General features: G+C 43.8%; 1 protein-coding gene across 1 annotated transcript; it reads left to right on the top strand.

The window, feature by feature from the left end:
• The first annotated feature begins 6,370 nt into the window (after positions 1–6,370).
• On the top strand, positions 6,371–19,417 carry NR1H3 (nuclear receptor subfamily 1, group H, member 3). The gene is made up of 8 exons (XM_009999537.1): positions 6,371–6,630; positions 9,572–9,838; positions 13,404–13,612; positions 13,861–14,040; positions 14,458–14,557; positions 16,104–16,217; positions 17,016–17,110; positions 17,491–19,417. The coding sequence occupies exons 1-8, from the start codon at positions 6,513–6,515 to the stop codon at positions 17,635–17,637; spliced, it is 1,230 nt and encodes a 409-aa protein (XP_009997839.1). The 5' UTR covers positions 6,371–6,512; the 3' UTR covers positions 17,638–19,417.
• The last annotated feature ends 1,746 nt before the right edge of the window (positions 19,418–21,163 follow it).

Here is a 21,163-nt window from a genome sequence, read left to right as displayed (position 1 = left end):
TGCTCCTTGGTTTGCAGGAGGGGGGAGCTGCTCTGTTTTGTGTGTTTTGTCCTCCTGGGAGGAGCACAGATGGGATTTTTCCTGTTGGAAGCCCCTGTCAAAGCCTCCGTTGTGCTTCCTGCGATCTGAAGGTCGGTGCTGATAGCGGTGCCGAGCTGTCGATGAGCTGGATTTGCAGCCAGACGCGGGGGATTATTGCAGTTCAGCTAGAAATGGCAAGTTCTGCTTGTGTTCATCCCCATGGGGGCTGCACAAGTTGGTATTGCTCCAAAGTGAATGTTTTCTGTCTGCTCCCTATGTCAGGACACCGGCTTCACAGCTCATTTGGCCAGACAGAGTTGAGGAAGGATGACTTGTCGTTTTACAAGACGGCTTGGAGGGGAGAGGGTGGTGGGGGGGTTCTGCTTCTGTAACATCTCTCTTGCTGTAACCACTCAGTATGTGCCCTAGTTTTTGCCATTTCTGAGGTGGTTATACTTGGGGTTAGCCAGAAGCATGAAAACTGAGGTCACAGTAGAAAGCCTCAAAGAGGTCAAAAGGACTAAAGCTTTGTTACCGAGACCTGGCTTGTTACGTTTTCTAGAGTACAAGGGAATTTGTGTCCATGGCCTTTAAAGGAATTTCATGGCAGCAAGGTGGCCACATCACTCCTGATATCACTCGTTACTAATTTCCGGTTCATTAAATAGGAAAAAGTTTATTCTCTCATACCACCATCTTCTCTCTCTCTCTCTCCCTCTCTGTCGCTTTCCCTCTTCCTTTGTCAGAGGGACCGGGTTCTATGCAAACAGGAAGAGGCAAGAGCAGCCCGTGTGCAGTGTGAATGAACTCCAGTAACCTCGTCTCCTTTCTCCTCCTTTTAGTTACAGGACCAAGGGCATCTGGCAGCTGGGAAAGAAGGAGGGGGGAAACAGAAAGGCACAGCCCGTTTCAGGTTCTTACCCATCCTAAAAGCAGTCACACATACACTGTTTACCTCTTGCTGCTTTTGTGGATGTGGCAGTCTCTGATGAGGCAGAAACCAAGAGGTGAAGGCAAGGGCAAAACCAAAACCTCAGCCTTTGACAGGCAAGGAATAATGGGAGTGAACATCTCCTGGATGAGGCCTGTGAACAGGAGAGCAGACGTCTTGCAAAACAGTTGCTGTTAGGGTGAGGAGATTTTTTGCAGAACTTGTAGGTTCTTGGGTGGGAGTGGACACATCTGTCTTCATCTGATGTACAGTCTGGGGGGAATCCACAAGCTATGTAGGAAAGAAAGAAATCCTGTTCTCTAAAGATCATAGAAAAGGAGTGAGTTATGGTTGTGTTTTGTGTTGTTTTTGGTTTTTTTTGTTGGTGATAGTGTGTTCTTTTTGTTTGTTTTTTTAAATGTGGAGCAAAGCAGAGTTACTTTGAGCTGATTCTACCCTGAATTACTGCATTATGTATAGTAGTACAGTTGTGCCTTATGATCCTAATTCACTTTGCAAACCACTTTGTTCAATGGAAAGGACTTTTTTTGTTTTAGTCCTTTATTTCTTCTTACCTGAGGTAGGAATTGGAACTGGCTTGGAACTTCTGTTGCTGCCAGTGTTTGTTTATAATAGCATATTCTGTGGATTGAGAGCATCTAAGTTGTATTAGGTTCAGATGCAGAAATGTCTGCAGACCTCTTTGCATTTTGATTGTAATATAAGGTCTAATTTTGGAAGGAGAATTGTATCACTGCCCTCCAGTCTCCCAGAACTCACCTTTAGGGTGTTTTCCTGTAATAGCTTGACTTTCCCTTTCTTGGTTTACTTCTATTCCTTTTAGGCTTGGTGTCTTTCAGAATAACACCTTTTGTGCTGCTGTACGTCATTGTTACACCTTCCTGGGTCTCCTCCCAGTACTCTTTCAACCAAGTGACACATTTGTTTATTTTAATCTGTTCAGTTGTTAGTCACTTTTTCTGCTGTTCTCTGAACTTTCCCGTGGCATCCATACCTGACCTGAGTAGGAGACAGTGTGCTGTGTTTTGAGACCAAAGCTAAAGCTAAAGGAAGTCTTCACCATGAGAGCTGAGTGAGAATCCAGTCAGTCTCAGGGTTGCACCAGTTCAAAGGAAGAGACAAATGCATGGGCAAGGGCTATGCCAGAAGTCAGCAAAAACATGGGTAATGAAGTTGTGGGTCAGCAGCAGGAGTGAAAGCCAAAGAAAGAGGAGGGAGTGGGCCTCTAAAACTCAGAGCTAGAGAGGCAGAGGTGGGAATAAGATGCTTACCTGGGGGGCAAGAGACCAGAATGCAGCTGTCCATCCCTGAGGAATAGGCTGCGCAGGACTCTTTTGCATAGCTGGCAGAGGCAGCAACAACTTGCGCAGCTCACAAGCCAGTGCTGCACACTTGGGCAGCTGCTCGTGGTCAGCTGAAGCTTAGGTCAGCAGCAGATGAAAGCAACCAGGAGGGTGTAGTTTTTGGGTGTTTTTTTTATCAGCTTGCGAGGGACAGTGACTTACAAACTCCTCCCGGTTTGTCGTTGTCTTTTTGCTTCTGAGGGATTAAAATGGATAATGTGATTTCAAACTGTGTCCCTGCAATTCTCTGTAGAGAGGGATTAACAGCAGGGGCAAAGAGCTATTCTCTGTTCCCCGAGAGTTACAGAACTGTTCTTTCCATTTTTGGTAAACATACTGTTCAAAGTTATTCTGCATGCTATCCTGTTGCACTGGTTTGCACACCTTGGATTTTCATGGTTTGTCCCTCCCGTTGACAATCTAAATTTTTTTTTCCTTATGAGTTTTAACAGTTTTCACAGGTAATATTACTTAATATTACTTAATTTTCAGAGTGACAGGTTTGCATAGGATTCTTTCTGCCCTGAAGGGTACAAGTGTCTCTGTCAAGTTTTTCCTAATCAAAACCTGTTATATGTGTACTTTTGCCCCACTTACAGACCTACTAGCTGTTCCAGCATTTACTGAGAAATGTGATGATGCAGAGGGAAGGAAGAGAAATGAGCCAACGTGAACTGGAAATAACCATTGTTTCTCTGATACAGCTACAAGTACCAAGTTCCTTGGGAAGGTTTGTGAAAATGCTCTGGCTGCTACAGCAGAGATGGTATAGGAAGAACATTAGGTCACAAAATACTGGTTGCCCCTTATGAAAGGATTGGAACAGTGGTGTCTCCTGAGAGGCTTGGTTCTGTGCTGGTGCTGTAGAGTCCTGTGAAATCTCAGCCCAACAGATTTTTTTTCTTGGCCATTTAGATCCATTTAGATCTGCAGCCATCTTCTGATACCTGAGTGTTATGGTTTGGGCCTGACAACAAAGAACCAGTTGTGTGGCTGCTCACTAAGCTCCTCCCTACACGGGAGGACAAAGGCCAACTAGAAGCTTGTGGCTCAAGACGAAGGACAAAAAGGGTTTCACTCACAGATTACAGTTACAGACTCAACTTGGGAAAAAATAATAATGTAATTTCACGCTAATCAGATGCACACAGGACACAGCACTGCTCTTTGTGTTGTCTTGCATATGTTACCCCCACCCCTCCCTTCTCCCCGGGCCCAAATCCCTTTGTTCCCGATTTCTCTCCCTCCTTCCCCCCCCCCAATGGCACAGGGGGACAGGGGATGGGGTTTAGAGTCAATTCACAGGCTGGGGGGTCCTGCTGCTCCTTCCTCCTCAGGGAGGATTCCTTACAGTCCCTCCCTGCTTCCCCACGGGGTCCCTCCCATGGGAGAGAGTCCTCCAGGAACCTCTCCTTCATGAGTCCTTCCCTTATATGAAAACTAACTCCCGTGCCTAGTCAAATAGCCTCTTACTTGTGTGCCTGCAGGGAAAATGCTAGGGTTTTTTTTTTTACCTAGCACCAGAATCACAGAGTCACCAAGTCTGGAGAAGACCTTTAAGACCATTGAGTCCAGCCTATGGCCTAATACTACCACATTGCCTAGACCATTACAAGAGTACTGCTAATTGTAGTTAGCTCAGCTTCCCAGAGCCTGCAACTGTTACTGCATCTACAAAACTAAAAATGTGGTGTTTTAGGAGCAGAGAAAAGAAAAGCCTCTCATATCTGGCCCGTTCTGTTTTGGGAAGGCTGGAGACTGGTACACAAAGTAGGAATCTGTGGATTGGTTTTACAGCATGAAGATAGTGACTGATAGGCCTTCCCCTTCAGTATGTCCTGGGTGTGTACATGGATTTGTACTCCCCTCCCTGTTGGTAACTGCAGACTTCTCAGACATTGCCAGGAAGTCTGCAGTCTCTTAGAAACTCCCCTTTGGGCTCCAGATGTCCTGCTGTGACAGCAAGTTTCACACTTGCAATGTCAGTCATGGCTGTGTGGATGATATGTTTTGAAATCCCATCAAGCTGGACTCTCTTCTTTTGCTTTCTGGAATAATTGCAGTTGTGCCTGGGACCCCTGAGTTCATGTACTGAAGGTGGTGGGGCCTGAGCATTGTCACTCAGTTCCTCAGCTGGGGATCAAACTCTTCCTTTGAAAAATTAACTGCAGTACTGCTGCTATTGGTTCATTCTGCACAATGATTAATGTTTGAGTGAGTCTTTTGCTTGGTTTTGATTGGCTGAAAGGAATGTGGAGATACACTGAGGCAGTACACTTAGCTTTCTTATTTCATGCCTGAGCATGTCCAGAGGCATCTGATATCGGCATCAGTGAGGAACTTATATGGAATTAGGAATACAAGTTGGGTTTGGCTTTATTTCATTGAACTTCCTACCTCCATATGCTGCTCTGTGCCTCTCCACAAGGTTTTCAACTGCTGCAGGATTTACTGTAGAGGCTTCTTCTAAAAAGAGTTGATTGTGATAGCCATGTCGTTCCTTTGAGGACTGTGAGTCCTTTGAATTGGTTGCGAATCACATCAGTTAGATTGTAGACCCCCACAGTAGGATTTCTTCCTTTCTATGGCTTTGAGTTTCATATTTGTTGCCACTTCTTTTATCCTAGGTAGTCTGTTTCTTCAGTGGTTCAGTGGCTGCATGCACCAGAGGGGAGTGAGCTCTGAATTCCTCATACAGGCTGAGGCTGTGTTTACAAAGGTCATGTGAATTAATATGCCCTGTGGATTTTAACACCTGCACCTATGATCTGCCACAGTGTAATGGGAGATGGCAGGAGTGTAGCAGGCTTTGACAGTATGACTGCATTTATACTCCATTACTGTTCCAGAGTACTGGGAGGGGGTGGTTTGTGGAAGTATTGCTTTTATCTTTGCTTTTGGCATTCTAAGAAGAGTTCCGTGTTCTGGTCCACATACCCAGGAAGGAAGAAGGGACTTGGGACTGTCGTTGTCTGCATCTCCCCAGTCAGCACTGTAGGCATGTCCCTGCTTATCTGATGCTTTTGCATCTGGGCACAGCTTTCTGTCATCTGTTTTTCAAAGAGTGGCAGGCTTCCAGTCCTGAACACAATTACTCAGGGTAAACAGGTACAGGCCTTTAACGTAGTTGCTTTTTAAATCAGTTAATCCCTTTAGCTTGCATTGGTAAATCACTGAGTTAAGATCAGCTGATCAAATGCATGTTCAGTCAGATTAGGGGTGTTTACATGAGCAGTTTGTATCAGTTTCACTTTGTCTGTGCAGTCAAACCAGTAAAGCCTTTTTCTGTGCAGGTGAAGCTTTTTGAAAAAAGTGATTGGATTTGCTTGCCAGGTTCAGGCTCTGTAGTGGAGTTATTGCTGTGTAGTAAAGATGCTTTTCAACATGATTTCCAGAAAAGGGTGACCTCAGAAAGTTGGTAGTGAATCTATTTCCTGAGGATGGCATAATGGTCATTCCCATAGTTGTGATGCTGGCATTAAATTTCCTGCTGTAGGAGAGGAGTGGATTTTGCCATCCTCCTCTCTGATACATCATTGATCTTTGGCTACTGATATTAATAGGAAAATTCAATGTTTTGTAGTCTGTGCTAATTAATTGTATCAAAATGGCCTTTTACAGTTTTCTATGTGCTGTGCAGTACATGCCACAAAATCCAGGGCAGCTTGGCAGCAGTGAGCTATTTGTTACTGGAAACAAATTTAACAAATGCCACTGGTTGTAAAGTATGTAATTTCCCTCTTACACACTTGGAAAGGTCAGGGCTGAAGTCCCCTGGTGGTGTTAGCAGGAAGGAAGACTTGGCATGCTTTGATGAAATATTTTGGCAATAAAAAGACAGTTTTGCACCTGGGTGTGCTAATCTTTTACCACAGTTTGTTAAAATGTTGTGTTTCAAGAGTATAAACATGGATAATTAAAAGGGACGATTGACTTTTTTTTTTTAAATAAGGAAACAAAACCTTGATTCTTGCTTGTGATGCAGGTTGTTAATAGACTTCAGGATTGAATAGCCTCAGTAGTTGAACTCTTGCCTCTTTTCCATCTGTGTTTTTTCCACAGGTACTTCCTTTCTGACTTGCAGTAGCAGAGAGAAACTAAAGACCTTGAAGAGCTAGAGACACCTACGGCCCTTTGCTTGGCACTTAAAATGCTGCAGCGATGAGATTGTCGTGAGCCCTTCCTGTGTGGCCTCCATGGGTCCCACTCAACTCAGCACACAAGATCATGGGAAGAGGGTGGCAAGTGTATTTGAGATGGAGGAGGAAGGGCTTTCGGTCTTCCCTGGCTCAGAGAACCCCCCTGAGCATACAGGTATGGAAAAATTATTGTGAAATCCATGCAAACTAAAGACTTTCCATTCTTTCAGCTGCAAGCAGAAGTGAGACTTTGCAAAATTGTAGGGTGCATTCTTCTCTGCTTGATGCACTGAGAGAGCATGTCTGAAAATAAGAATGACTTGCTGATAGTTGAAGATGACTGGGTTTATCCAGGTGGTAAATGAGTTGAATATTTCACATTTGACCTTTTGAAATATTAATTTTGTTAGCTGTATCAAAAGTTGATGAGCAATAAAGCTTTACTACAGGTGACAGTCGAAGAGGGTTAAGTGGTGCAGAGAAGTAAGTTCTTGCACATTCATAGAATGGTTTGTTTTGGAAGAGAACTTAAAGATCATCTAGTTCCAAGCCCCCCCACGCCATGGGCAGGGCCACCTTTAAGCAATACAAGGTTGCTTAAAGCCTCATCCACCCTGGTCTTGAAGAGTCCCAGGAATGAGGCATCCACAGATTCCCTGGGCAACCTGTACCAGTGTTGCACCACTCTCACTGTAAATTCATGTAGTTCATAAAATGGATTAATATAATGGAAAGACAGTAGAAGTTTCCTGTATGCATTTCTGAGGTTAGAAGAGAATCAGGAAATAACACTGAGATTTTGTAGTTATAATTGCTGCTGACACACACAATCCTACACTTTTAAACTGTAAGAAGATGTAGTAAAAAGTCTAACAGTAAAAAAAGGAAAGCTCAAGTGAGGTGTCCAGCAGAGGATCAGCAACTTAATGAAAATATGACAAAATTAAGGTATTTGTTGAACAGTGAGGCAATGGACAATACCTGATATAAAAAGGTGATCTGAACACTGAATGAAGGCTCATCTGTAGAGTAGAAACAAAGACAGTAGTTAAAAGTTGAAGAAATATTATTTGATAGAAGTCCATAAAACAAATGTGAGGACAGGAAAAGAAAACAATTGATAAATTCCTTACAAAAATGAAAGAAAAAAAGCCACAAAATGTGGAAAAAGTTACGAAGTAGGCAATCTATCAAAGAAGGAGGATCCTAATGAGACCTAAATGTACAGAGATGGTAGTCACGCTTGATACAGCTCACGTTATTTCTGTGTTATCTTTGACTACAGAAAATTACAATAATAAGCTATATAGCTAAAATGGTTAGTGTTCAGAGATGGAAGATAATTTGCACAAGTCAAAGAATAAGCTTATCTGTCTCAATAAAACATGGTAATCAGATATTTCTGTAATGTCTTAAAGACAGCTAAAGAATCTACAAGATAAACAGACTCATCTTGTGGAAGTAATTGGATTACTCGGAAATACATTAACATAATTTTTAATACATATGCAATGGCATAATAACTAATTTGAAGTAACTGTAGGCATTACTTCCTGGTAATAGATTGTGTGAAGAGAAATACAGTAGAACAAGAGAGGGTACTATCAGAGACTTAACCTTTTGAGTGACATTTTGCTGCTGTCCGATCTGCAATGAGAAGTACAGGCTGAAAGGAATGACCTCCAGACCTCTGCAAAGTTCGTGGGATTGAAAATCAACACCAAGATACTTAAGACTGTGAAAACCCATACGTAGTGAAGAACACTAATAATACATTCTGAGCCTGACCTAAGACTATTTACCATTTTGGGAACTCAAGCAGAATAGTGAGAAGAACCATATGTAAAAAAATGAAACATGCCATTGTAACCCTGGTGCTGATCAGGAAAAGCAGCAGCCTTGTCCTGCAAACCAATCCCTATGAATTAACTCCAGTGTAAAGGCTTTCCAGGAATATCTAAACATAATCTGCAGACTTACCAAGACATGCTGCTGATAATCTTTTATGAACAGCTGCCATAGAAGAATATATAATATCTGACATATAGAAAAATACTTCCACTATGAGCTCTGCAGAAGGCCATGTCAGATGTCAACATGGCAAGAATTAAATGGAATTAAAGGAGAGATGGCTGTTAGGGAGAGAATACACAAATGACAACAGGAAGCATTTGGCTGAAACACTTAAGGTGAGACACATTGGAGTAGACCAAAGATGTTTTCATCTTTGGAAAGGCACAGCTACAGACAAGATTAAGATCTGTCAGAATGACACTGAATAGGGAGCTGCTGCACAAGACCAAATTGTGAGGCATTAGTGAAGGTCTTGTGTTTCAGACAGAACAACAAGGTTTAGTAAATGAACTGTCAGTATGAGTGTGCTTCAGTTTTAGGAGTGTAGAGAACTCTTCTTGAAGAAAAAACTATGGCTTCAGTTTCCAAAGATTCACAGAGCTTGTGCAGTGTTCTTCTTCCCTGTGTATTGCCCTGAACTCCACGAAGTTGCTGTCTCCTGTCTTGACAGTGTTCCCAGTTACAGGGGTTGCCTATCCAGTCTGCTTTTTTGTAGGGTCACAGTTTCAGCACTGGTTTTCTGTCACTGTTTTGACTGCTGAACCATTTCTCCTTTTCTTTGTGTGTGAAGGTGGCAGTGACAGAAGTAAAAGAACTAGGGCTGAATTCTTAATAAAGTTAACTTCTGCACAGTCTTTGATTTCCGCTCAACTCTTTTGCAGCTCTTTCTCACATTGCTAACTTAACTGTCACTCCTGCTGATGAAAAATGCAGAAGAACATCTGGCCTGAGTGTGTTTTAGCTCTTTCACCCTGTTCTGGAGGGGAAAAAGAGTGAAGCTACATGTCCTTGTATAGCTGAGGTGAAACTGTTTGCATTATGTCAGCAGTTGGTTTGTTGCAGAAGATGTGCTTGCCCAGAAGGGGAGTCTGTGGAACGGGAGACTTGCTCTTTGCATCTGTGTGTTTGGGAGACAGTGGGTTTGAGCAGGGGTATCAGTTCCTGTAAAGGAGTGGGGCAGTCAGCTGCAAACACCAGGCTTCCCTCATGCGTCTGGGCTTTCTTTTCTTTTCTTTTTCCCTTGGCGCTGTTCATTTTGGTAGAAAATCCCCCCCTGAAGCGGAAGAAGGGCCCAGCCCCCAAGATGCTGGGAAATGAAGTGTGCAGCGTGTGTGGAGACAAGGCCTCCGGCTTCCACTACAACGTGCTGAGCTGCGAGGGCTGCAAGGGCTTCTTCCGCCGCAGCGTCATCAAGGGTGCGCAGTACGTCTGCAAGAACGGCGGCAAGTGCGAGATGGACATGTACATGCGGCGCAAGTGCCAGGAGTGCCGGCTGCGCAAGTGCCAGGAGGCGGGCATGCGGGAGCAGTGTGAGTGCTGGGAATGGCGCCGGGCTGGGGCCGGGGGCGTCAGGAGAGGGGCAGGGAGTGCCAGGGGGCCGCGTGCGAGCCGAGTGCGGAATGCGTGCGGGCAGTGGCCGAGAGCTTAGCAGGGATCACGTGGAGAGGTGAGACTGGTAGTGGAACAACACCCAGAGCCCGGGCCTGCTGTATTCCCTGAATATGCCATTCTGAAAGAACTTGTGGAGTATGACATCAGAAGAAAGGCTCGCGACTAAGATTTACACATTCTTCAGTGTGCTGTCAACTGGATCAGTAAACTCGGGCTTCTGACTGTCTTGTGATCAGGATTTTCAAGGCTGGTCACCGTGCTTCTTAGACAACAGGCACTTTCCTCTGCCTCATACTGTCAGCTCGTGCCAGAGGTCAAGGGCAGCACCACAGTACTGCAGCTGTGTTTGCAGAACTGATCTCACTGCTCCCATTAGTGAACTCTGCTGGTTTTCTCACATGAGCCATAAGGCTGCTGTTTCTGAATATCCAGCAATGGTCCTGTTCACATATCAGGAACAGCTCTTCTTGGCCAAGGCATCCAAGTTTCACCCTGTTGCTGGTCAAGACTGACCAAATGGATGGTTGTTTAATGTTAAATCTGTGTGAAGTCTCTTTTTCTGACATCCAGCACCCATAACAGTGTATTTTGGAAACGCTTTATAGCAATACCCTTGCTGAAAATGAGTCCCACTGAGTTGCACCAAGGAAACATGCTGTTCAGTTGTTTTTCAATGTGAAACATGGCACACATGACACACGTAATCAGTACCTTTGTCACACTGGTTTGTATCAGCTTTGTGGATGCTGTCTTTGCCCCATTTCTCCCTGCTCCCGAGAGCTACGAAACAGATGTATTAAAAAAGCTATATAGCAAGGGTAGCTGTCCACCTTGCTATTCTTTTGCGGGTACATAGTAGAGAGCTTCAGTCAAGGGTAGCTGTCCACCTTGCTATTCTTTTGTTGCAGGTACACAGTAGAGAGCCTCAGTGTGTGTCTGCATTTACTCATTGCCTTGTGTTGAAGACAAGTCAGGAAAATAAGGCTAAAAGGAATCTTCAGGTTTTTATTAGCAAGTGCTAGGGAACTTTTGTTGACACTGTAATCCCCCCTGCAAATTTACCTTATTAGTCTTGATAAAAACAGAGGACCTTTTCCTCCAGCTCTTTCACTTGGAAGGTCACTCTAGAACTTCCCTCACTAGTTGCTGGAAACATTCTTCTAATTTCCAGACTAAAGTTATTAATGGCCAGTTTATTGTCCTTAAGCCAGTGTGAACCATGAGGTTTCATAGATCCTTCATGCCAAACTGAGTAACTTGGATTGCTTTGGATTTAGCATGGGGTAGTAGCTTGCACATAGGCAGTTTTCCAGATACAGTAATACCTGGTAACACGTTACTCAGCTTTAAATTTTGTGTGCATCTCAGTGCCAAGGTGACTGACTATAATCACTTGGATGAGTTACTTCCCTTCTTAAGCTGACACTGTGACTAACATTCTCTAATCTTACAGATCTCCCTTAATTTGGTAATTATATCGAATGTTTGTTGTTATCACTGTAATTTTTGTGTGTGTGTGTACCTGTGTACACATCCTCTGTATTGGAAGTCAGGGATAAAGATTACTCTCAGCTTGAATGAGCTATGTTCTTTGTCTTTTCCTCCAGTCCCATGAACTGTCCATTTCAGAATGCTCTTTCAGAGCAGAGATCCTTCAAGTTCAACATGATTCTTTTGAGACATGCACATAAATATTTGTTCAGTTTTGGGGCCTGCCTTCCTGTGTAGCAGCAATGTTTTCTCATTACCTCTACATAAAAAATGGCCAAAGAAGCATTATTTTTAAAAAATCTTTGTTCTTGAAGATAAGGTTTCTTTTCCAATCAGTCCCTTTTCTTCTTTTTTGTTCCTTCATCACTAACTGACAAGATGATTCTTTTGAAGATACTATTTGAATCCAGGTATATCTGGTAGTTTCCTATTGTTGTTTTGTTTTTTTTGGATGCAGCTTCCAGATAGTTTTTGCAACTTTGACTTAAAGATATAACAAACCTCCTCTACATCAAAATCAGTTAGTTCTTCTGTTAACTTAGTTACAGGCCATTAACAGGTTTTTGTATTTAAATTAGCAAATGTGCAGTTGGTCCAATACAAATTTTCACAACACATGCCTCTGAGTTGTTTTATTCCTCACACTGTTACATCTAAATGGCATATCCTTTGACTTGATAACTGAAGAAGACTTCTAGCCCTACTCCTGAAGGACTTGCAATCCTCAGTACATTTTATGCAATGCTTTTATTTCATTATTAATTTTGTGGTACGTTACTGCTCACCAGTCTGTTGCATATGGGCATTCACTCTCAAACTCCATTCAGCACTGACTCCTCAAGAGGAAGATGAAATGACACGAGCTGTTAATTTAGCAATATTTTTAAAAGCCACAACATCAGATGGTACACAATGGACATATCATGGCATGTGAAGAGACCACCTGTTGGAATTGGTTAACATTTCCATAGAATTACAGAATCGTTCTGGTTGGAAAAGACCTTCAAGATCACAGAGTCCAGCCATAACCTAACTACCAACCATTAACCTAACTCTACTGAGTCTAGTGCTTAAACCAGTGTTCCTAAGCACCACATCTACAGGTCTTTTAAATACCTCCAGGGATGGTGATTCAACCTGGTGATACCTCCCTGGGCAGCCTAGTCCAGTATTTAATTACCTTTTAAGTGAAGAAGTTTTTTCTAAGATTCAATCTAGACCTCCCCTGGCACAACTTGAGCTCATTTCCTCTCATCCTATCACTTGTTAGTAGGGAGAAGAGACTGAACCCCACCTTGCTACAACCTCCTTTCAGTTAGCTGTAGAGAGCCATAAGGTCTCAGCCACCTGTTCCCCAGACTAAACAACCCCAGTTCTCTCAGCTGCTCCTCATAAGACTTGTTCTTCAGGCCCTTCATCATCTTTGTTGTCCTTCTCTGGACATGCTCCAGCAACTCGGTGTCCTTCTTGTAGTGAGGGTCCCAAAACTGAACACAGTATTCAAAGTGAAGCCTCACCAGTGCCAAGTACAGAGGCACAATCACTTCCCACGTCCTCCTGGCCACACTGTTTCTGATACACGTCAGGATGCTGTTGGCCTTCTTGGCCACCTGGGCACACTGCTGGTTCATACTCAGCCAGCTGTTGATCTACACCCCGAGGTCTTTCTCTGCTGGGCAGCTTTCCAGTCATTCTTCCCCAAGCCTGTTATTTTGGGGAATTGCTCAACTGGGAAAAGTCAGCATTGTCTATCTGAGATCTACAGGGCATCTTGAAGGGACTTTCTGTCCTTTGTGAACACTTTGATTGACAATATGATTGAAAAAAAGTCAATGCAATAATAATTGCCTGCTGTCTGTGTTGTATGTACTCTGATACCAGATACAGGCAGCTGTGATTTGTGCCTTCCCATCCACAGCATGTTCCCTGGTGATTGGGGTGTTTCCAGCATGTTCCTATCTCATGATTGATCTCTGGCTGTTTCTGATTTAGATGTTCTGTCTGAAGAACAGATCCGACTGAAGAAATTGAAGAAGCAGGAAGATGATCAGGCTCGGACAGTTGTGGTGCGTCCGAACCCTCCGAATCCACCAAGTCCTTCCCACAAACTGACACCTGAACAGTTGACCATGATAAAAAAGCTTGTGGCTGCTCAGCAGCAGTGCAACCAGCGCTCGTTCACAGACAGACTCAAAGTGACGGTAAAAACCCTACCAGTTTTACTCAAAATAAGAAAAAGTCATGTTTGAAGAGTTAGGGTTGTGGGTAAATTATTCGGGAGAACAGAGGTACTTTAGACTTTGCATCTGTGGGCTAAAGTTCTGTAAAGAACAGCAAAGGTTGACGTTGCAGTGTGTCTCATTTTTCTTCTCTCTTCACGTCATCTTCTCATGTTTGAGCCTTGGCTGCACCTTTCACGTATATTTGTTGTCTCTTCACTTTCCCGCAGCCGTGGCCCCAAGTTCCTGACCCTAATAACCGTGAAGCAAGGCAGCAGCGTTTTGCTCACTTCACAGAACTTGCAATTATCTCTGTACAAGAAATTGTGGACTTTGCCAAGCAACTACCTGGCTTCCTGGAGCTCACCAGGGAAGATCAGATCGCTTTGTTGAAGACATCTACCATAGAGGTGAGAGTTTGGCTCCACCACAATACGTATTAGCAGAGATGAAAGAATTTGGGGTACCCACCTGGAGAACTGGTACCATCCCTTATTTTGGGATGGGATGCTGAAGAACCTCAGCTAGGGGACCATTTCTGCACTGGTAGGCTGTGCTGGCAAAAGGGCCATGGAGGAGAGTGAGGCAAGAGCCTTGGTAGTGGTAAGCAAGTATTTCCCCCTTCCCAGAAGCAGACACTGGAAAGAATACTGCAGAATTTGCCTTGGAATTTTCAAGCTCTCTGAGAGAAACTGCTTGAAGGGGTTTTGTTTGCCTTTTTCTTGAATTTTATTTTTTTATTCCAGAGGTGCTCTAACACAGCAAATTATCAGTGTTGAAATGTTCTTTCCTGTTTTCATACCAAGTATATCCATTTCGGGTTTCAGGTGATGTTGTTGGAGACATCTCGGCGCTACAATCCAGAGATTGAGAGCATCACCTTTCTTAAGGACCTGAGCTATAATCGGGATGATTTCGCCAAAGCAGGTGGTGCATTAGACAGGTGTTTCTTCCTTCCCTGTGCCTTGTGTTTTCCTTCTTAATCTGGGCTACTAGAAATAGGATGTGGGGGCTTAAAGCTGAACAGCAACAGACCAATACCACCACAAACCTTTTTTGCTTTTAACATGTGTGGTGGGAACTTCCTTGCTGATAGCGATCTGATGTGGATTTTTTTTTTTTTAAGGTGTGAGATTTCTTCTGAGGATTTGGACTTATAGCATGAAAACTTTGTTATAAGAGTGCACCTAGGGCTGGAAGCTGGTGGGAACTTCCTTGCTGATAGCAATCTGATGTGGACGTGTGGTCTTAGTGCCATCACACAATTAATTAGTGCCATCACAACGAATCAAACACCAGTCTTCTCTCCTTTGCAAGTGTATCACTTGCTAATCTGGGTGCATGCTTTGAGTGATGACTTCAGTGTGATTACATTTTAGTTGATATGAAATCTATTCTGTGCACTGAAGATCCCAGGAGAGTGCTTTACATGTGTCATTCACACAGGACGTGATGGTCTATGGTGATGTGATTTCTGAAGTCTGTTTCTCTGGAGGCAATGAGTGTCTGTAATTTCAGATGAAGGAACAGGAAGTGTGTATCTTCAGCATTTCTGAAAACAAGACTTTGGCTATCCTTCCTGTGATTTTTTAATTTTTTTTTAATTTCTTGGGTAGCTATTTAACCATTTATATTTGAGATGGCTTTTATATACAACTTTCTTCTTTGACACTCTTCCTTATGACCTTTACTTCAGATTATTAGGAAAGGAAAAAGCAGGCAGCTAGAAAGATTCCTTCTTTCTTGTTCATCCATCTCTGATGCAGTTGTATTGCAGGAAATTAGAAACTTGAATGTTGTTTTTGGGGAAAGTCTTGAAGTTTTCAGCATGATTGTATAGCACATAGCACAAAGAGATGTGATTTGAAAGTGGCCTCTCTATGTTATGACAATAAACATCTGTGTATTTCTGCCCGACTGCGTTGATCAAAGGAAGTGATTGGAAGCCTAAGTCAGGCTCTGCCTCAGTTCTCCCAGCTTTTTAGCTGAAGGAAATAGCATAGTTCAGACTTCTTGGAACTATATATTTTTAGCTCAGACTTAAGATGAATCTGGAGCATGGGATTAAAGTTTTCTTTGAAAGCAAGAGGGCTACTGGGTTTGAAGGAGGTGATGGCATGAGAGTGGAAAATGCAGATGTACACTGGAATTTTGATGGACTTACTGATAGTTGATGTTGTGTTCCTTTAGCTGTTGCCTAGTGATGTGCTGCGGGGTATTTAAGGCTCTAAGAAAACCCAGAAACAGAATCATTTTACTGAGAGCTGAACCCCTCAGCCACTCTTGCTGGTGCTAACCAGTAATGGTGGGATGTAAAGGGAGGTTTCAGCCACACTTGGAACATAGTGTGGGTTTGTACCTGCCTGCCTGTCTTCTGCACTCCCTGGCCTGCTGAAGTGGTTTTATGTGAGAGGGAGGGAAAGAAAGGAGACAATTTTCATTGCCTCACCTTGTTCTCTTCTGTTTGTTGCAGGTCTGCAGTTTGAGTTCATTAACCCCATCTTTGAGTTCTCAAAGGGAATGAATGAGCTACAGCTCAATGATGCTGAATATGCACTTTTAATTGCCATCAACATTTTCTCTGCAGGTAAAACGCCAAGGAGATCTGAAGAGCTGCAGTAGTGAGTCAGAGGACTGAGAAAGTGAAGTTAAGGAAGGTCACAAGCTGAAGAGGAGTAATAAATAGAGGGTGTATAGTGTCTAGTGATGAAGAAGCATGTTGCTACATCTGCTTAGGATATTAATTATGTACTGAATTTTCTAGTGCCACCTCCAGAGGAAATCAGATTCCCCATTGCTGGAAAAGCGTATAAAAAAAAAATCAGCCAACATTTATCTTCCTTATTTAGAAACTGCTCTTTCACTGTTCCCTGAATGGAGTTGGCACCTCTCTGGTGTGGTGCGGGTCACGCGGCTGGAGGGACATCTAGTGGTAGAGTTGCGAGGACCAGTGTTGCTCTGGGCCAGGACAGGCCTGTGCAGAGAAGCCACCTCTACTCTTGTGCTTCCTGTCTTGTGACTTGAAAGATGCCTCAGCTGCTGGAGAGACTTTCCCGTTCCCTCCTGAATGGACAGAGCTTCTCATCTTTGCTGGGACAGGAATGTGAGACCAAACGCATTTAGTTAGCACTTAAAAGTGCTAACCTTCCACCTTTATAGGAGTCAGATCAGACTCACCATGTGCAGTAGGCATGACTGAGAAAGAACAGTTACAGAAAACTGATATAGTTGCTGCAGTCATGGATGACTGTCCCAGCTGTGCCAGGTGAATGCTAGATGAGGCTTTGGGGAGAGACCATACCAAGGGACTGAGGTTAGGCAGGGATGTCAAATCCAGGGAAGGTGCCTGTGGCAACTTGCTGACTTCTAACCTGCTTTTTGGCAGACCGACCAAATGTACAGGACCAGTCCCTGGTGGAGAGACTGCAGCACACCTATGTGGAAGCCCTTCATTCTTATATTTGCATCAACAGACCAAATGTAAGTGCCTGACCAGAACATTCCCAGTGATGATGCAAACTGATTTTGTGTTTTAAGTTCCTGCAGTACTGTCTGTGACAGATCTCTGGCTGCCTGTACTGTCATCCTCTTCCCTTCTGCAGCTGTTTGGTAGCAGCTGTAGATGCAGGATGCAGCCTGCTGTCCTATATCATGTTCCATAGTTCAGTCAGCAGGGAAAGTCTGGACTTTTGGGATGTGGTGTGCTATTCATGTTCCTCTACGCTGCTCCCTCCTGGGCAACTTTTGGTTTAGAGGAAGTCAGGGTTGTGGTTTCAGTGCACCATCTGGTGTGGTAACTTGGTTTTGAGCAAAGTGTTGTGTGAATTTACTAACAAGTGTCTGTTTGTCTGGCTCTGCAGGACCGCCTGATGTTTCCACGGATGTTAATGAAGCTGGTCAGTCTTCGGACACTAAGTAGTGTCCACTCTGAACAGGTGTTTGCCCTTCGGCTGCAGGACAAGAAACTCCCTCCCCTGCTCTCAGAAATCTGGGACGTGCATGAGTGACCACCTGCTCCCAGGGCACTGATATGCTGACATAATGCCATCTCCCAGCCTTTGCTAACAAGAAGCCAGCCTCCCCTCTCTAGAGCACTGAACTCTAGGCTAGGCAGTGCAGGGATTGATGAGCCTGAGGTTTCAGTGTTGTCATGAGACTGTGTAGGAGGCAGCTGGGGTAGATCTGATGGGGGGGCTGGTTTCAATGTAGTGCCCATATCCCAAAGGAATAGCATGAAACATCTGAAAACGGTAGAAATGAAGACCTTCCCCCCACACACAGACACCTCTTTCTTCAGAGTCTTTCCCTTCTCTAAGCATGTCCTGAGGGCTTGCCCACTGATCCTCTCCCCTCATTGATTACGAAAAGGAATTTGCAGGAACTTGCCAAACCCTCTCTATTGAGAGTAACCCAGCTCAAAAGGCTTCTGCAGGGTCACCAGTGTACCTGGATCTGAGGAGCTCAGGGAAGTCAATGTGGATGTTCTAGGGGTTTCACTGGGTTTCCTATAATTAAAATCTCTTGTATGTGCTGCCCTTTACAGCAATTCCAAGAGAAGCAGCTGTTATTTCTTTGAGACTTCATCTCTAGAGCTGCCCTTTCATTCTGGCCCTCCTTTGGAAAAAGGATTCTTCTAATTTGTAGTGCCCTTTGTCTAACAGGGAGGTCCTCTGGGTAGGGAACATTTGTGCATCAGAAAGATACCAGGCATTAAGTAGTGGATTTTTAAAATGTAATACATCACAGTTTTATCTCATGGAGGTTCTCAGCCAGCTCACTTCACCTTTGATTTGCTAACAGCTGGAAAACTTCAGTTCAAAACACATCAAAGCATAGATTTTATCTTTAGGCGTGGAATAGAAGAAGGATAGGTGGAAGGGACTGGTACCTAGGCAAGGTAGGTGTGGTGAAAGGATCTCAAAACCTTCCAAGAATTTGGAGCATGCTGTATGTGTTCCATGGTGGCTGTGAAGATGTATCAGCCAAAGAATGAGGACACACTGCATCTAGTGAAATACGTGGGCATTGAATAAGGTATTGGCTGCACAACTCTCAGATCATGGGCTGCAGGAATATTGGGTGTAATCAGATCCACTTGCGTCTTCTTCCTTTTGCCAAAGTCTTTCCAAGGAACTTGCTCAAGGTTTTAGTGATGGTCATGGGAAATGGAGGTCCCTCATGTATGAGGAGTGCCAGCTGCTTTAGAAGGACACTTGGGTCTTGTATCCTTTCTTCACTTTGGGCACTGTGAGATCCACACTGGATTTATGCCCCAAGTTCTTAAGTATCCACATCCATAAGTATTCTAGGATTTACAGCAATATTTTATCTGACAGAAGAGAACTATGCTGTTGTAACACATGTTCCTTATTTTCCAAGAAACAACATCTTATGGCTGATCTCAGAGATGTAACCTTTAAGTATCCTGGTAGCTTGGTCTCATGAGTCTTCTTTGTCATAGGGGTCTATGTTGCTTGCCCGGTGAGCATCCCAAGAGCCTAGGTTCACATGGCTCATGTTTGTTTGTTTTTTGGTTTTGTTTTTGGCTGTGTATCTGAGCGCTATGCCCGTGGTGAGGGTATCGTGTCCATTTTGCACTTGAGGTTGGTCCCCTGCCACTGGCCTTCACTCTGCACCTTTGTAAAGCACTTGTAACAATCTGTAAAATAATCTGTTGTTTTTTATAACTCATTGCAATTGCAAAAATTCTTGTTTAAATCTGTATTTTTAACTAATCTGTTTGAGAAATGTTAATGTTTATATAAAAGAATAAAGCCTAATACAGGATTTTGATACTCTCTGATGTACTGTTATTGGAGTGGAGGAGGGTGGAATAAGTTTTTGATGTAACATGCTCTAAGCTGGTATGAAATTGAGTGTGTAGGTTGGTGTGAAGCAAGAAGCAGTGAAAAAGAAATAGCAGTGCAAACCCTGGCAGTTACTTTGGACCTCTACTATTGAGACTGTAGCTGGCTATGCACCTTGTTGTGTGCCAGAGCTGGCAGGTAGGTGAGGTGGATTAAGTGTGTGTTGTGAAGACCATGGATTATTCGTGCGTATGTCTATACAGCTACATTCAGAACCTAACCCTTTTATCCCATGTGCACTACTCCATTTTCTGCATCTCGTGGGTCACCAAAGTTGAAACAGGAGTCAGTGTGCCTCTGGCTGTTGAGTAGATTTCAGCAGGGTCCTGCCTGATACCTGGTATGAATGCATCAGAAATGATCAGCATAGGAGAAGCAACAGGAATAGCTGCTGATCCAAAGGGAAGGGGAGAAAGGGAGAAGCAGAGAGCTGTCCAGCATCAGCTGCATCCCGAGCACTTGGGCATCCCTTACCATGACGGGACAGGGAGGGCTCCACAGTTTTCTGCTGAACTCTGCTTAACTTTACAGTATAAAATTTAAATTGGAAACTATTACATCAGAGGAAGAACAGGAAAAGGCTTATAGGAGACTGCAGCAGGGTATGGAGTGAGAAGTAACAAGGGGAGCTCAAGAGCTCAAGCATTGGAGGGCAGCCAGGCCCTACTCCAAGGATTTACTGAAGAATGAGGCTGTCAGCAGTCAGAGACAATGGCAATGAAGCCACAGCTTCATTTTCTTAATTTTTAGCTGCTTTTCTCAGTTTTATTAATTTGAAGAGAAAAAAATGAATGTGAATTGGAGGGATTTTCAAGGTATGACCCATAATGTTGCTGCTGATGGCAGAGGTGAAAGTGATTCTCCTTAGCTCTGGCTTTTTCCATCTCTTTGCATTACCATGCAATCAAATATAAGCTGCTTTTACATATGCTCCTTGTTTACATAGTCACATTCTATCTTTCTTAAAGAGCAAATTGGTACAGAATTAGATTTTTAGTTTTATAGCAGCTTCCCAGGTTAGCCCAGGGAGATCCAGTGCGTGGGTGTGGGGGAAGAACTTTCCTTGAGATCAGTGGCCCTTTGTACCTGGGAATTTGCAAAATGCTACCGAGACTGGAGGCCCAGTCCTGCAGCTCTAAGGTTTTGTTTCAAATTATTAATTTTGCTAACTTGGAGAAATCGGGGGGGGCTTGAACTACAGCCTGGGCTGTGTTCCCAGGGGCTGTTCCCTAATGTAGCAGCTGTGCTTGCTCCATATATTCAGATCAACAGGGGGAAGAAGAAAACACAGATCCATTTCTGAAATCCCAACTCCTTGACAATGGGCAGAGTATAGATATGAAACATTGGATCAAGTATTTCACAGGTTTGCACCTTTTAAGAAAACCAAACCCAACATTGGGATAGCGGCGATAGCTATGGTTGCATTTTGGGTTTATTTTAGTGATTCTGGTTTTGTTGATAAAGGGATTTTGTTGTGCAGTGTACTGGGTTTACAGGAGCTTGGAAGGAATTTTAAAAAGCTTGATCTCAAGCTTTTAATAACCAAATTATCTGGTAATCTCACGAGGGCAGTGGCAGCCTGGCAGGTGGGCAGCCCGGCAGGTGGGCAGCCCGGCAGGTGGGCAGCCCGGCAGGTGAGCAGCCCGGCAGGTGGGCAGCCCGG

This window comes from Chaetura pelagica, unplaced genomic scaffold (assembly GCF_000747805.2).
Source record: "Chaetura pelagica isolate M959 unplaced genomic scaffold, ChaPel_1.0 scaffold55, whole genome shotgun sequence".
NCBI lineage: Eukaryota > Metazoa > Chordata > Aves > Apodiformes > Apodidae > Chaetura > Chaetura pelagica.
The sequence above is the reverse complement of the archived record's forward strand: the minus strand, read 5'-3'. Positions and strand labels throughout refer to the sequence as shown.

What these genes read in the sequence shown, in the direction of transcription:
- NR1H3 (XM_009999537.1), top strand. Translation starts at nt 6,513, where the DNA reads ATGGGTCCCACTCAACTCAGCACACAAGATCATGGGAAGAGGGTGGCA. An exon ending in CAGACAGACTCAAAGTGACG is followed by an intron (nt 13,613 to 13,860) that starts GTAAAAACCCTA and finishes ACTTTCCCGCAG; the next exon opens with CCGTGGCCCCAAGTTCCTGA. An exon ending in CATCAACATTTTCTCTGCAG is followed by an intron (nt 16,218 to 17,015) that starts GTAAAACGCCAA and finishes GCTTTTTGGCAG; the next exon opens with ACCGACCAAATGTACAGGAC.